Raw genomic sequence first — 15,210 nt, 5'->3', positions numbered from 1 at the left:
TTGCTTGTAAGATCGGAAACAAACAGCGTAGCTGCCTAGTCATGCCACCCAGAATACCATCCTGAGATTACTGTTATATTCAAATGACCTGATGCACGGAAATGAAGCTGTGTTATGCAATGCTAATGCTATGTATAGTTACATAACACTGTGTGTGGGCAGCGAGGAGCTACAGGCTGGAGCGACCTGTCTGCAGGGTTTATGTAGGTGTTCCTGAGTGAATGTGGGCCAGGCTGAAGGACTATGTGTGTGTGTGTGTGTGTGTGTGTGTGTGTGTGTGTGTGTGTGTGTGTGTGCGCGCACGAGTGTGTGTGGGTTTGGATGCATTTCAGATTCGACACTGGAGTGTTATGTGATGCTCCTCCATTCAAACTCAGACTGCTCTTGGCACTGGCGCTGGCACTGGCAAGAGCTATCTATTCCAACCAATCAATCACAAGCAGCCTTTGACTGACAGGTTAATTGGCAGGGCTTGATAAGTTTGGCCCCACCTTGTCCTGTCTTAGCTGTTCCCCAGGAGCCTCTAACAGGTCTCAGTTACTGTAATTACACTCAGTTAAGCCCTATTTGGATGGAACTAGTTTTACATGAGGAGATGGGTAATGTAATCATTACCGATGTTTCTCAGTTATTTTAGTCTCGTCCGAATGCTCCATGTCAGTCATCTTTACCGAGTGCGCCAGGAGAGATTTCAGCACTTTTTACCTTCACTAAAACGAGCTGTAGAAATAACCCCAGGATATTTTAATCCCATGCGAATCGACATGTTGGTAAAAACTCACGGTCTGTGGAAAAGGAGTTTCGTAAGTGTGGAGGTTCGAAGAAACGTTTCCTTCTGTTTTCTGATGAAGCTGAAGTCAGATTCTTGTTTGAATTTTCCCGTTCCACCTTAAATTGTGCGGCACCAGTTATTATTGTAACACCCGAGGCACCAGAATCAAACTATTGAGGCAATGAAGGTGGAACAGGAAAATTCGAACACTGTAAAAAATGAGAGGTCAGCTCAACTTAAAATGATGTAGTAACTGATAACATGGCTTTTCTTGAGTCGACTCAAGTTGAGTTCGCACAACTCGAACGTCTGAGTTGAGTCAAAAGTTCTCCCAGCTACTCTTTCTACATCTGTCTGCATCTCAATTAGATAAACCAAACTGAATTTGCGTTTCCCCACTAGCTGGCGCTCTTTCTATCACACAGTCCCATCTGGCATATTTTCCTCTGTGGGCTTCTAGATAGAGACAGCTGTGGCATTGCTGGGATTCAAACTCACAACCTCCTGATGTTGGGATGAATTATTAGACAGCTGCACCACATGAGACGATGCCATGCTTTGAAGTTAAAACAGCAAATATTCTCTCCAGTGTTTTAAACATTTGTAGACACAAAGTCTGAGTTGCTTCATGTGTTTCTGAGTGGTGCAGTGGACTGAACCATCACCCCAACAGGAGGTTGTGAGTTTGAGCCCCAGTGATGCCACAGCCACAGTAAGTGTGTACGCAAGAGGAGAAATGTATGGCAGGACTGTATGATGGAAAGAGTCCTGGCTGGTGGGAAAGTTGAATATAATAATCATAATAATTGCATTTTATTTACCGAACTGAGATGCAGAACTAAAAAATTAAGAAGACTTTTGACTCAGCTGAGAAGTTTGAGTTGTGTGAACTCAAGAAAAGCCATGTAATCAGTTACTATATCATTTTAGGTTGAGCTGACCTCTCGTTTTTTAACAGTGAACAAGAAACTGGCGAATAAGAAGCTGACTTCCGTGACTACAATCAAGCCGGTAAGTAAAGTTACTGTCCTCTCATCTGTACAACTCAGAACACGTAAAAATTACAGAGAAAAGTTTGATTTTTTGCGGCGTAGCTGACTGTTGTAAATTCCCAAGCTAATGGCGATGCTAATGATTCATGCATTCACTTAAGACAGCGAGGTAAATGGTTAGGGTAAACAAATAAAGGCTAAATTAAATGTTTTAACATCATTTTTTTCCTTTCTGGAGTCAGAATCACTCATACACATTACAGACGTCCTGTGGTAAACATGCTTGACCCCACCTTCCCATGGACAAACTATCCTGTCTGAATAGGGCTTCAGTCAGTAGTACAGATTCTGATACCCAGACGTGAACGACGCCTTTGCAGATGTATGCGTACGTGTTAACTCTGCAGAGCTCTATTCTGTACACAGGTAGTGATGCAGGTTTTGCGTTGTTTCAATAAAGGTTAACACAGCTGACAGTGCTGTGAACTGAAAAGAGCTGCTATGCGCTTTAATATCATGCCGGTCTGCATTTTAAAAATTTTCATGCACGAAATCGAGGCTGGGGCGGCACGGTGGCGCAGTGGGTAGCGCTGTTGCCTCACAGCAAGAATGGCCTGGGTTCGATTCCCGGCCGGGCGACCAGGGTCGTTTCTGTGTGGAGTTTGCCTGTTCTCCCCGTGTCTGCGTGGGTTTCCTCCGGGTACTCCGGTTTCCTCCCACAGTCCAAAAACATGCAGTCAGGCCGATTGGACGTGCTAAAATTGCCCCTAGGTGTGAGTGAGTGTGTGACTGTGTATGTCTGTCTGTCTGCCCTGCGATGGACTGGCGACCTGTCCAGGGTGTATCCTGCCTTCCGCCCAATGACAGCTGGGATAGGCTCCAGCACCCCACCGCGACCCAGTAGGATAAGCGGTTTAGATGATGTATGTATGTATGTATGAAATCGAGGCTGTGGTGGGAGGAATTTCGTACGGAGCAGCAGGAAAGCAAGATGAGGCAGTGACGCTCGGGTGGCACACTTATCGAAGACGTGAATGTGATCATGGCTTGTCTTTCCATCGAGTAACCCAGACAGCCGTCGCCAGTGGATTGCTGAGATAAAGAGAGATGCTGGACCTTATTTTCAGGTAATGTATAGCTGTTAAAGGCTGCTGGATAATAGGAGTGCAACGATTATTAGTCGACTAAAATCGATGACCAAATTAGTTGGCAACTAATTTAACAGTCCATTATTTCGTGACGTCATTATGAGCTGACAAAAGCGCAATGTCAGTTTAAGAACAAAATCCTTAAAGCGAGGGAGCATTTCATGCTAAACTCAGAAAAAAGGTTAGCAGTTGTGCTGTTGGTAAGCCGACCTCAGCTGGCTATGGGAGCACAGCCTCCATGTTGGAGCATCTGAAGAGGAAACACGTCGCCTCACTGGATTAAGATTTACCTCGGTAAGATACGTCGCGTCCCAAACCGCATACTAGCTCACTAAGTAGTGTGTAAAAATAGCACAAATACCATTAGAAGTGCACTCATTAGTGTAGTGTGTGAAGTACAGAAGTGTGTAGTTTGGGACGCGGCGATAGTTGTGCTAGCGAGCTAGTTAGCTAATATTAAAGCCGAAGCCGTCCTACTTTATGTTCTGAGCTGAGCTGTAACATCTATTTTGAAATACTGCTCTCTGGAATCGTTAATGGAGTTGGAACAGAGAAGCAAGTAACTATTATTCACAGCAACTCTGTTCACTTTCCAGATAACGTTTACAGTTTTAAACACTGCATTGCTGTCTTAACATCGAGGCCACTGGTGCGTTCAAATTCGGCGAACACAGGAGAGCGATTACTAACAGTTTTCCGTTCTCCACGAATGTTCGGCTCCAAACAGGAGGTAATTCCCAGCGAACATACAGGGCAGCTGGACAAAAGGGTTACCGCTGAAATTAAACGTTTACACAAAATCGTTCAAATTTAATTGTTCATAGAGAACAAGTTTGCCACAAACGATTCCAACCACTTTCCCAACCATTCCATGTTTTTCCTGTGAAAATTTAAAATCAAGAATGTGCAAAATAGCAACAATAAAATATAACAAAGCAGTGAATTTTTAAATAAAGTTGTTCACCTATATTGTCTTCATTGTTAGTTATCAAATGCAAAATACAACCTCAAGCTACATTTAAAAGCTAATAGCTACATAAGAGTTATTTGGTAATGTAGTGATTCATAATCCAAATAATCGATTATTCGTTTCAGTAATCGACAGATTATTCAACTATCAAATTAGTTGTTTGTTGCAGCCCTACTGGATAAACAGTAGACTTTGTTCTTTTTTGGTCCTCTATCGCCCCCTTGAGTATCGACTGTTTTAACTGTGACAGTACCATAAGAACACACTGAGTCTGTACAGAAGGTTGGCCGTTGTCCTTTGCGTCTGTGTACTTGTGTTGAGTATATTTCTGGCCTTAATCTATAATCGAAATGAATTCGATAGGATGGGTGAAAATCTCTGCATGTAAACAGCCACTGTTTAACATAGTTTTACCCCTCTTGCCCCTCAGCAACCAGGAAACAGACTGCTGTCTCCCTCTCGCTCACCTGGCAGGTCCTTGCCCTTCCTGTAGTGCTCGTGTGGCCGTGGAGCAGCGTTCTCGATGGACAGCTTGTTATTGAGGTACAGAAAAATGAGGATCATAAGAAAGACAAAAACTCCGACGGCAGAAAGGAACCCAAGAGCTTCAGGAGAAACTGCAGAGAGAGAGAGAGAGAGAGAGAGAGAGAGAGAGAGAGAGAGAGAGAGAGAGAGAGAGAGAGAGAGAGAGATATTCAGTGACACAAGCCAGGACAGTCTATAAAAGCTACAATGACAACAATTACGTTATGATAAAATAGTGAAAACTAAATTAAACTTTTCTGGTCTCTGTGATGAAATGAGTGAGTCAGCCTGAGGGGAAGTTCCTGTTGAGGAAAACACTGACAGACTCCCTCAGTTACAGTAAACAGACTGAGCCTCCCTTCATACATATAAATACATAAACCCACAGCACGATTAAAGGACTGCAGTAAGAACAGGACTGTTTAGCTGCTCAACAAATCAGCTGCTGAAAAGACGGAGCTGTGAATGACGCCGACGGTGCAGCGGAACTGAATCAGCCGATAACTCCAATAACAGATCCTCCAGTTACGGAACAGTTGCAGCCTTAGAGCTGCATGAAACCTAAACCTAAACCATGGCTTCTTAATCTTGAGGACCAACGATACAGTCAGGTCCATAAGTATTTGGACAGTAACATTTTTGTAATTATGCCTCTGTAAACCACCACGACGGATCTGAAATGAAGCAGTCAAGATGAAGTGTAGACTTTCGGCTTTAACCAAAATACTACAGCTACGAATTACAGACCTGTTCTGTTTTTACACAGTCCCTCCACTTTCACAGGCTCAAACGTAATTATAACTGACTGATGAACAGTTTCGTGGCCAGGTGTGGCCTGTTCCCTCGTTACATCATCACAAATGTTGAATATGTATTTGTAGCTGTTCATGGGGCACCATTAGGCTGAAAACACAAAACAAACAGAAAGAGCAGAAACTTTAGGAGGGGCCAAATCAACAACTTGGTACAGTCTTAAAAAGAAGGACTGCACTGACGAGCTTGTTTTGGTACGGAAAAATATATAGATATTTAAACATAAATACATACATACATAAAAAAAAATCATCATGTTCACACAGAAAATCATCATATTTTTATTATAACACAAAAACGTTAGTTAACCGTAGAAAATCTGTGTTTCAGTAGTAACAATTCTTAATGTTCCACACTGATTTTCAGACTTTGGGACACATTTACTTCAAAACAATGGGATCTGACCGCTCACCATGTGGCCATGAGGCCTCGCTTCCTGCTCTAAAATGCAGGGGCGTGGCTAAAATTACACTCCACCTACATACTAAAAGTCTCTGTGTTTCGGTAGTGACATGAAAACGTAGGACAGCAATTTTATGAAAGACGTTTTTAAATTAAAAATAAAACTCATGATAAATTTAAATCTTTCAACTTCACTTTAAATCAAAAATTCAAAAATGTAAAAAAATTGAAAATAAAAAATTAAGTATTATTTTCCCAAGCATAAATTTAAATGTTAGTTTTTGGGACAGACATCTTCCATAAGAAAGTACCCTATAAATAATGATTTTGTATATGTTTATATATTTAGCTTATTACTATCTCTATTAATGCCTTGAGTTTAGATCAGAACAGAATCCTTGTTAATCTTATGGTCTGAACACTTTTTACATTTTTAAAAAATATTTTATTACGGACTGCAGTTCAGAGGAAGGGTCACACACACACACACACACACACACACACACACACACACACACACACACACAGTGTGGCACAGACAGATGGTGTGTAACTCCACAACTGATCTGGATGTGTAACTGTGAGTGTGTGTGTGTGTGTGAGTGTGTGTGTGTGTGTGTGTGAGAGAGAGAATCATTGAGAGTGTTATTCTGAGCTCAGAGACACGACAATCCCATCATCCTCTCTGTCTGTCCTCCCCACACAGCAGCTCTGCCATCACTGCCTACGACCAGCAGGGTCAAAGGTTAAAACCCATTTCCGCTCTCTGAAGTTTAAGGTATTAAGCTAACAACACCTGAGAGAGCGAGAGCGAGGGCGAGGGCGAGGGCGAGAGAGAGAGAGAGAGAGATGAGAGAGAGAGTGAGCGAGGGCGAGAGAGAGAGAGAGAGAGAGAGAGAGAGAGAGAGAGAGAGCGAGAGTGAGGGTGAGAGAGAGAGAGTGAGCGAGGGTGAGAGAGAGAGAGAGAGAGAGAGAGAGAGAGAGTGAGGGCGAGAGAGAGAGAGGAGAGAGAGAGAGAGAGAGAGTGAGGGCGAGAGAGAGAGAGAGAGAGAGAGAGGATGCCCTTAAAGGGACATGGAGAGGCCAAATCCATGAGGGTATGTTGCTCATACCACTGGAACGGCCGGCCAGGTGCCTAGTTTTGATCATTGACAGTGATTTCAGGAAAAGACATTAAATGAGAGACACTCAGAAGAGAGTGAGGAGCAAACTGGTCATACAGTTATACACGTTCATACACTGTTTCACTCACTCTTTTCAGTTTTTGACACTGAATTTGTTACACACTGTGTGTGTGAGTGTGTGTGTGTGTGTGTGAGTGTGTGTGTGTGTGAGTGTGTGTGTGTGTGTTAGATAAGATCTCCTCCAGGTGATCCGCAGTCATGAAGCTCCTCTCACTACACGACACCCTCCTACAAACACCAGGCGATGAGATCTGACATTTCAGAAGCAGCGGGAGACGAGCCGCCATTCCAGCTACATTATACTTGTTTTTTCTTCTAATTTCTTCTACTTTTTTTAAAGTCAGTCAGGCATGTGTGAGACTTCTGTGACTCACTGCTAATTTTAAAATAAATCGGGCTTTTAAACCAGGTCTTCACTGAAGCACCACTGCCTGTGGATTTTTCTTTATTAACTGAATGAAAACCGATCAGCTGAACTAAAACAGGGGTGTAAACATGCAGTGCAGTCTGATGGTGGTGATTCAGCTGCATCGATTATATTGAGCACGTTCACCTTCTCTTCTCTAACTTTGATTCAAAACCATAATCACAAGTACATATAAACTTTTTTTTCCATTATATCCTTACAGCACATCGCATTGTTGGGGCACAAACAAAAACAAAAAAACAAAGCAAGAAAATTCACCACAGAAACAACACACAACAGCACTCATAGCACATCCCTGAGTTCAAAGGCTGAACTAAGCTTTTAAATTAGAGATCATTAATCAGATCATTTTTAATAAACACTGGTAAAAATAATTTGAAGGCTTCTAATTGTGGTTGCTATGCAGCACAAAATGAAAAAAAAAATCATGTAAATAAAATACACACACTACTGACAAGCTCTATACACATTTATGAATGTCAGTAATTGTAAGCATAACAATAAAACATTCATAAATGTTTATGCACACTTCATAAATGTTTTATTACGCAAATGCCCTGAAAAATCTTGTCACAGCCAAATGCAATTAGTTAAAACCAATTACATCTTTAAAAGCAACACTGATACAGAGCACATACTGCCAGTGACAGGCTAATTAGCAACCTGCTAATGAGAGAAGGCAGACAGCGCTGATAATCTGTGGCATCCTGACAGAGGAACATATGGCTGTGGCAGGAAAGGAGGCACTGCTGGCTGCAGACGTCGTCTGCAAATAAAACCACTGTGTACATCTGCAGACTTCACTCAGTGTCGAACTGAGGCGACTAGCGAGGCCTTCAGTTTGGGCCAAAAATGTGAAATCCAGACAGAAAATGAGGAAAAACAGTGCTAATGCTATGAAATTCTTTAGTTGCTAATGGAATACAACCCCATTTCCAAAAAAGTTGGGACGCTGTGCAAAATGTAAATAAAAACAAAATGCAATGATGCGCAAATCATGTAAAGCCTATATTTCACTGAAAATAGTACAAAGACAACATATCAAATGTTGAAACTGAGAAATGTTATTGTTTTTTTTTAAAAATATCTCCCCATTTTGAATTTGGTACCAACAACACGTTCCTAAAAAGTTGGGACGGGGGCAACAAAAGACTGGTAAAGTTGCGTAATGCTAAAAAAAAAAAAAAAAAAACCATCTGGTGGTTAATTGGCAACAGGTCAGTAACATGACTGGGTATATAGAGCATCTCAGAGAGGCGGAGTCTGTGAAAGACTGCACCATCAAATAGTGCAACAATTCAAGAATAACGTTCCTCAACATAAAATAGCAAAGAACTTCTGCTTTTCATCATCTACGGTACAGAATATCATTAAAAGACTCAGAGAATCTGGAGAAATCTCTGTATGTAAGGGACGAGGGCAAAAACCAGTATTTGCTGGCCGTGATCTTTGGGCCCTCAGGGGGCACTGCGTTAAAAACAGACATGATTCTGTAGTGGAAATCACTGCATGGGCTCAGAAACACTTCTGAAAAACACTGTCTGTGAAAACAGTTCATCACTGCATCCACAAATGCAAGTTAAAACCCTAAAATGCAAAGAAGAAACCAAATGTAAACAGGGTCCAGAAACGCTGCCACCTTCTCTGGGCCTGAGCTCATTTAAAATGGACTGAGGTGAAGTGGAAAAGTGTCCTGTGGTCCGACGAATCAAAATTTGAAATTCTTTTTGGAAATCATGGACGCTGTGTCCTCCGGGCTAAAGACCACTCAGCTTGTTATCAGCGCACAGTTCAAAAGCCAGTATTCATGATGGTATGGGGGGGACACATGGCATGGGTGCTATGAAATTCTTCAGGGACTAATGGAATATTTTAGGCTACACAGATGACTGGAATGAGAAACTGGAAACACAAGTGACTATTTCTGCCATTTAATCACCTCCATCAATCACATGATTTCCCAGAGCTGTTTACTTCATTCGATACGTAAAGATGGTCAAGTAACGAGTCAAAGAATTTGTAGACTGTCTCACAAATACGGCTGGGCTACGTGACAGTATCACTATTAGAGATGGACCGATCAGTGTTTTTGGGGCAGTGTTAAGTGATTCCCGCTGTTGCTGCGCTACAAAACTATAAAATCTACTTTACTTACAGCTGTACGGAAGAGCTTTACTGACCCGCTCTTCTCCACTGCAGCACCACTCGATCCAGGACAACTGATGTAGCACAGCAGCTAACGCATTTCATTTAAAATGAACTAGATCTGAATGATTTACCTGTTGAGGTACATTTACTCAGTATGGTATCGGACTCTATCGGTGAGCGCTAAAAATACGGACTCTGTCTGAAAAAACGACATTAATGCATCAATGATGCACCAGAATAATGAAATAAACTATATGAATCGTGTTTAAAACGAACTAACAATGTAAAACGGCTCAGTGTGACTTTAAATGGACAGAGTAGGTGAGTGGTGCCAGCTGCAAGTCCTCCTCGGCTGAAAAATGTTCCACACGTCCACCTTTCAGCATCTGAACGTCAAATATACAAAGAACAAAAATGGGGCACAAATGACCGACTATCATTTCAATATTGGGCTGATAATTACATTATTAGTAATAAATAATACAGGGAGATTCACTCGAAAGAGGCCCCGAATATTCTGTTGTAACTCCCATTAGGATGAAGCAATCTGAACCAAAAAAATACACTACATACCTTTATGCGCTGCTCAATACTATACACCACCATCCTGATGAGGAGGTTAAATGTCGCGACGGCTGTCCGACGCGTACCTCGTTGCTCCGACACAGGGGAATCCTGGCTTGTTCAGAGCTCCATATACTGAGGAGCTCATTGCATGCTATTTAGTTCAGATCGCTTCGTCCCAGCAAGAGTTATTACAGAATATTCGGGGCCTCTTTCAAGTGAATCTCCCTGTATTTCATCCACTAAAGAATCATTCATCCATACAGTATAGCAGATTCCTACGTTCTTGAGTTTATCTCAGTGTTAGAGGACAGAACAGAACACACACACACACACACACACACACACACACACACACACACACACACACACAGCACAAACATAATCATAAGAAAGCTCCCACGCTGCTCTCTGCTATTTCCGGAGCAGTAATTGATTTATCTGTTGTGTTGTTGCCAAAGAGAGTCCGATCAATGTCATGATAATTTTTTCCTGATGCCCCATCTGTCCCTCCTGTCTGTCCTCTTTCCATTTTTTCTTCTTCTTCTTTCTGTAAAACCTCTCGAGTCCACAGTGCAGCGGGTGAGAAGCGTTAGGAGCCTTTTAGCCACTCAGCTTTTTATTTTTGCTCCAGTTCTATTTATAGTTTATATTCAAATGAAAAAATAATGCACATAATAATGATTTCTCCAGTATTATTTAGATGTTATTACACATCTGATGTCGGAGCGCTAAATAAATACACAAATAAATGACCAAATAAACCCTCTGTTTGCCCCTCCGGGACCGAGCACACCTGTGGCTCCTTAGAAGTGCGTCACACAAACTAAATTTGGGTCAGACAAAGAGCACAGTCGCCGAGTCAGGACACAAAGTGGGTCAACGAGGGAAGACAGAAGAATAGGCACACCTGGAGTAACAGTGCAGAGAGAGAGAGAGAGAGAGAGAGAGAGAGAGAGAGAGAGAGAGAGAGAGAGAGAGAGAGAGAGAGAGAGAGAGAGAGAGAACGAGAGAGGAAAAGAGAGACAGAAGACGAAGAAAGAGAGAAAAGAGAGAGCGGGGTACACAGAGAGAAAAAACAAAGAAAAGGATGACAGATAGAGAGAGAGAAAAAGAGAGAAAGGGGAGAGAGATATAGACATACTGAGAGAAAAGAAAAGAAAAGAGGGGGGTATAGATAGAGATAGAGAGGAAAAAACAAAAAAGGGAGAGAGAGAAAGAGAGGGAGAGATAGAGAGAGAAAAGAAGAGAGAGACAGAGACAAAAGAAAAGAAGAGAGACAGAGAGAGAGAACAAAGAAAGAAAAAACAAAGGGAGACAGAGATAGAGAGAGAGAGAAAAGAGAAAGAAAAGAGAGGCAGAGACAAAAGAAAAGAGAGAGAGAAAGAAAGATACATTTCATTTTACACAAAAAATACCAGGCAAAAAAACTCCCTCTCCATTCAGGCCACAACCATAAAACACAATAAAGTACACATAATTTTTAAATTGTTGTTCTGTTACTCATCCAATTAGCTGGCAGCGATCAGCTGGTTCAGAGTCACTTCCTAAGCTGTCTGACCCCCGCACAGCCACAGTCCACCTGCAGGCCCTGTCCACCTGCGCTGCTGTCCTGTGGGGGCCAGTTTCCCCCTCACTGGCCTAAACACCTGATCGAGATGATTGACATTTGTCAGTTACAGTTCTGACACACAGACGATCAGCCACCCCAGCTGTTGCCATGCCAACATCAGAGACAGTGATTGAAGGAGCGAATTTGATCTGAGGATGATTAAAAAAAATGTCGTACTTGCCGCGCAGGATATCACTAGTTATGTTTGTATTTGAATTAAAGGGGAAGTCCACCAAATTAAAAAAAAAAGTCATTCAGAGTGGTTTGGTGTGAAACGCTCCGTTCTAGAGAAACTTTAGTCAGAACTGTTCACAGTGGTGGTGATAGGAACCAGACGTCCACCTCTAAAAGCTCCCTCACAGAAAGTTACTACATGAAATGGTTATGAATTCACTGCCTGATGTCTGAGACACGATAGTTTTGAGAAGATTTCGGTCTTTTAAATCATGTCAAGGTGGAGGTATACGTGCGGGATGTTATGAGGCAAAATAGTCCCCAAAGAAAACTTATTATTTCAGATTTTCCACTATTTTCCATCATCAACATTCCATATAAACTCAGAAGACTCGTGTAGGTTCACTGGTGGTTCTGGATAGTAAATAAAATGTCTATATTTGTGTTGTAGTCATGGCGACCCCTGGTTCCTATCACCACCACTGTAAAGACATCTGAACCATTTCACACCAAACCACTCTGAATCACTCTGTTTACATCTCACACACTGAATTATGCAGAAATACGGAAAAATCTATGGAATTCCCCTTTCATTCATTGATGTCTGCAAAAATCTTACAAACAGATGGTGTGTGACGGCCTTTATTCTAAATTTTTAAAAGAAGGTTAGATGTCCTCAAACGTCTGACATGCCCTGTGTATTATAAACAGAAAGAGGCCCATTAATATTTCTGTTGTGTAAGAGTATGATACAGCGTTTTGGTCCCGGATGCTGTTACTCGGTGATGCTGTTGTCATAGAAACAGGCACTGTCATGTCAGAACGCTCAGACTGGCTTTAAAAATCACAAGTACGCTGCACTCCCACATAGCAACGCACAATAACAGAACTGTACACGCCCACATAATGACAGAACACAAGAGCCCTCCAGAACCCACATTTACACACCCACTCGTACCCGGAGCCCTTTCCACAGATGGACTGCTTCCTTCTGCCTCTGCAGGTGTCATCCACATTAAAATTAGCTTCACCGACTCTAATTGGTTCCATAAAAAGGCCTGATGACACAAATAAGTTATAAAACACGCTGCAATTTTAGACGCTGGCAGCTCATTGAAACAAGTGGAGAAACTGTGTGGAAAGTGCAGATTCTAAACTTTAAATCCGTAACACAGCGTCTCCAAGTACAACCCCATTTCCAAAAAAGTTGGGACGCTGTGCAGGATGTACATAAAAATAGGATGCAATGATGTGCAAATCATGTAAAACATATTATTAAAGGAAAATACTACAAAGACTTAAATGTTGAAACTGAGAAATTTTATGGTTTTTTGAAAAATATTTGCCCATTTTGAATTTACTGTCAACAACACCTTCAAAAAAGTTGGGACGGGGGCCTGTTTACCACTGTGATTCATCACCTCTTCTTTTAACAGCACTCTGTAAGTGTTTGGGAACTGAGGAGACACTGCTGTAGTTTAGAAAGTGAAATGTTTTCCTGTTCTTGTTTGATACAGGATTTCAGCTGCTCATCAGTTCAGGGTCTCCTTTGTCGTATTTTTCATTTCATAATGTGCCAAATGTTATCAGTGGTGACAGATCTGGACTGCAGGCAGGTCAGTTTAGCTCCCAGAGTCTTTTACTACAGAGCAATGCTACTGTAGTACATGCAGAATGTGGTTTAACATTGTCTGGCTGAAATAATCAAGGCCTTCCCTGAAAAAGACGTCGTCTGGATGGCAGCATATGTTGCCAAAGCATATATATATCGTTCAGCATTAATGGTGCCTTTACAGATGTGCACATCACCCATACCATGTGCACTAATGCCCCCTGATACCATCAGGAACACTGGCTTTTGAACTGTGCACTGATAACAAGCTGAGTGGTCTTTAGCCCGGAGGACACACACACACACACACACACACACACACACACACACACACACACACACTGGGGAGCCTATCCCAGCTGTCCTCAGGCGAAAGGCAAAATACACCCTGGACAGGTCGCCAGTCCATCGCAGGGCAGACAGACAAACATACACGGTCACTCACACTCACACCTAGGGTCAATTTAGCATCTCCAACTGGCCTGACTGCATGTCTTTGGACTGTGGGAGGAAACCCAAGCAGACACGGGGAGAACGTGCAAACTCCACACAGAAAGGACCCTGGTCGCCCGGCTGGGGAATCGAACCCAGGCCATTCTTGCTGTGAGGCGACCCGGAGGACACAGTGTCCATGATTTCCAAAAAGAAATTCAAATTTTGATTCGTCGGACCACAGGAAACTTTTCCACTTCCCTTCAGTCCATCTTAAATGAGCTCAGGCCCAGAGAAGGTGGCAGCGTTTCTGGATCCTGTTCATATTTGGTTTCTTCTTTATGTTTTAGAGTTTTAACTTGCATTTGTGGATGCAGTGATGAACTGTTTTCACAGACAGTGTTTTTCAGAAGTGTTTCTGAGCCCATGCAGTGATTTCCACTACAGAATCATGTCTGTTTCTAATGCAGCGCCCCCTGAGGGCCCAAAGATCAGAAATACTGGTTTTCAGACTTGTCCCTTACATAGAGATTTCTCCAGATTCTCTGAATCTTTTAATGTTATTATGTACTGTAGATGATGAAAAGCAAAAGTTCTTTGCTGTAGCAGCATCATAACTCCTGACCCCCACCAGCTGTGAGGCCAAGTTTGAGGTGAACAGTGAGCGAGAGGTGAGGAAGGCAGCTGTCGAGGTAAATTTAAAACACAAGCTGGAATTGAATGAATGAAGTGAGTCTTATCGCTCTACACAGCCTGCAGTGTTTCTGCAGAGAAGAGATTCATCACAAAGCCTTACGAATTTCAGTGTTTTTTTCTGCTCCAACGACAAAAGCTACGTTCACATTACCAGGCTGAAGTGGCACAAGTCTGATTTTTTGCCCTAATGTGACTCAGATCTGATGTTTGAGTTGTGTGGACACAAATCAAATCTTTTTTTTTAAGTCTGACCTGAGCTACTTTTATATGTGGTCCTAGATCGGATACGTATCCGATTCATGGCCATGTGACCTTAATGTGGCGCTCAGATTGGAGTTCATGTGCTTTTCCTCACTGCGCTGCGCCATCATTCAGCGTTACCATGGCAGCAGCGCCGGACAGAAGTTAAAGCCTGTAAACGGTGGAAAAGCAGCTCATCTCACCTTTTTCTCCTTCGTCTCGCTCTAATAATGAAGCTGAGAGCTGATCAGAGTTAATGATCTTCTCAGCGAAGCTCGTTCTGCTCGTTAGTTTGTGCTGATGATGAACGTGATTCGTTCATGTGACGTTACTGAGTAGGATGAGCTCATGAGGGTCATTTCAGGACGCCGGTTCATCACATTTATGACAGATTTGAATCACTTACCTAAACGAGTGTGAACCGTTGTGTCAGAGAGATCGGATCTGAGCAAAAAATCGGATTTGAGCAACGAGGCTTGTAATGTGAACGTAGCTGAAG

At 42.4% G+C, this 15,210-nt stretch overlaps 1 protein-coding gene across 1 annotated transcript in view; it reads right to left on the bottom strand.

Annotated features, from left to right (window-relative positions):
* syt14a (synaptotagmin XIVa) overlaps positions 1 to 15,210 on the bottom strand; it is a 60,288-nt gene that overhangs the window by 35,317 nt on the left and 9,761 nt on the right. Inside the window, exon 2 of the mRNA XM_036573529.1 lies at positions 4,350 to 4,499. Coding sequence (XP_036429422.1) covers positions 4,350 to 4,446 — 97 coding nt within the window. The 5' untranslated portion in view covers positions 4,447 to 4,499. The remainder of the gene's footprint in view (positions 1 to 4,349; positions 4,500 to 15,210) is intronic.

Source organism: Colossoma macropomum, unplaced genomic scaffold (genome assembly GCF_904425465.1).
Source record: "Colossoma macropomum unplaced genomic scaffold, Colossoma_macropomum, whole genome shotgun sequence".
Taxonomy (NCBI): domain Eukaryota; kingdom Metazoa; phylum Chordata; class Actinopteri; order Characiformes; family Serrasalmidae; genus Colossoma; species Colossoma macropomum.
Note: the sequence above shows the minus strand (reverse complement) of the source record. Positions and strands in the feature narration are given on the sequence as shown.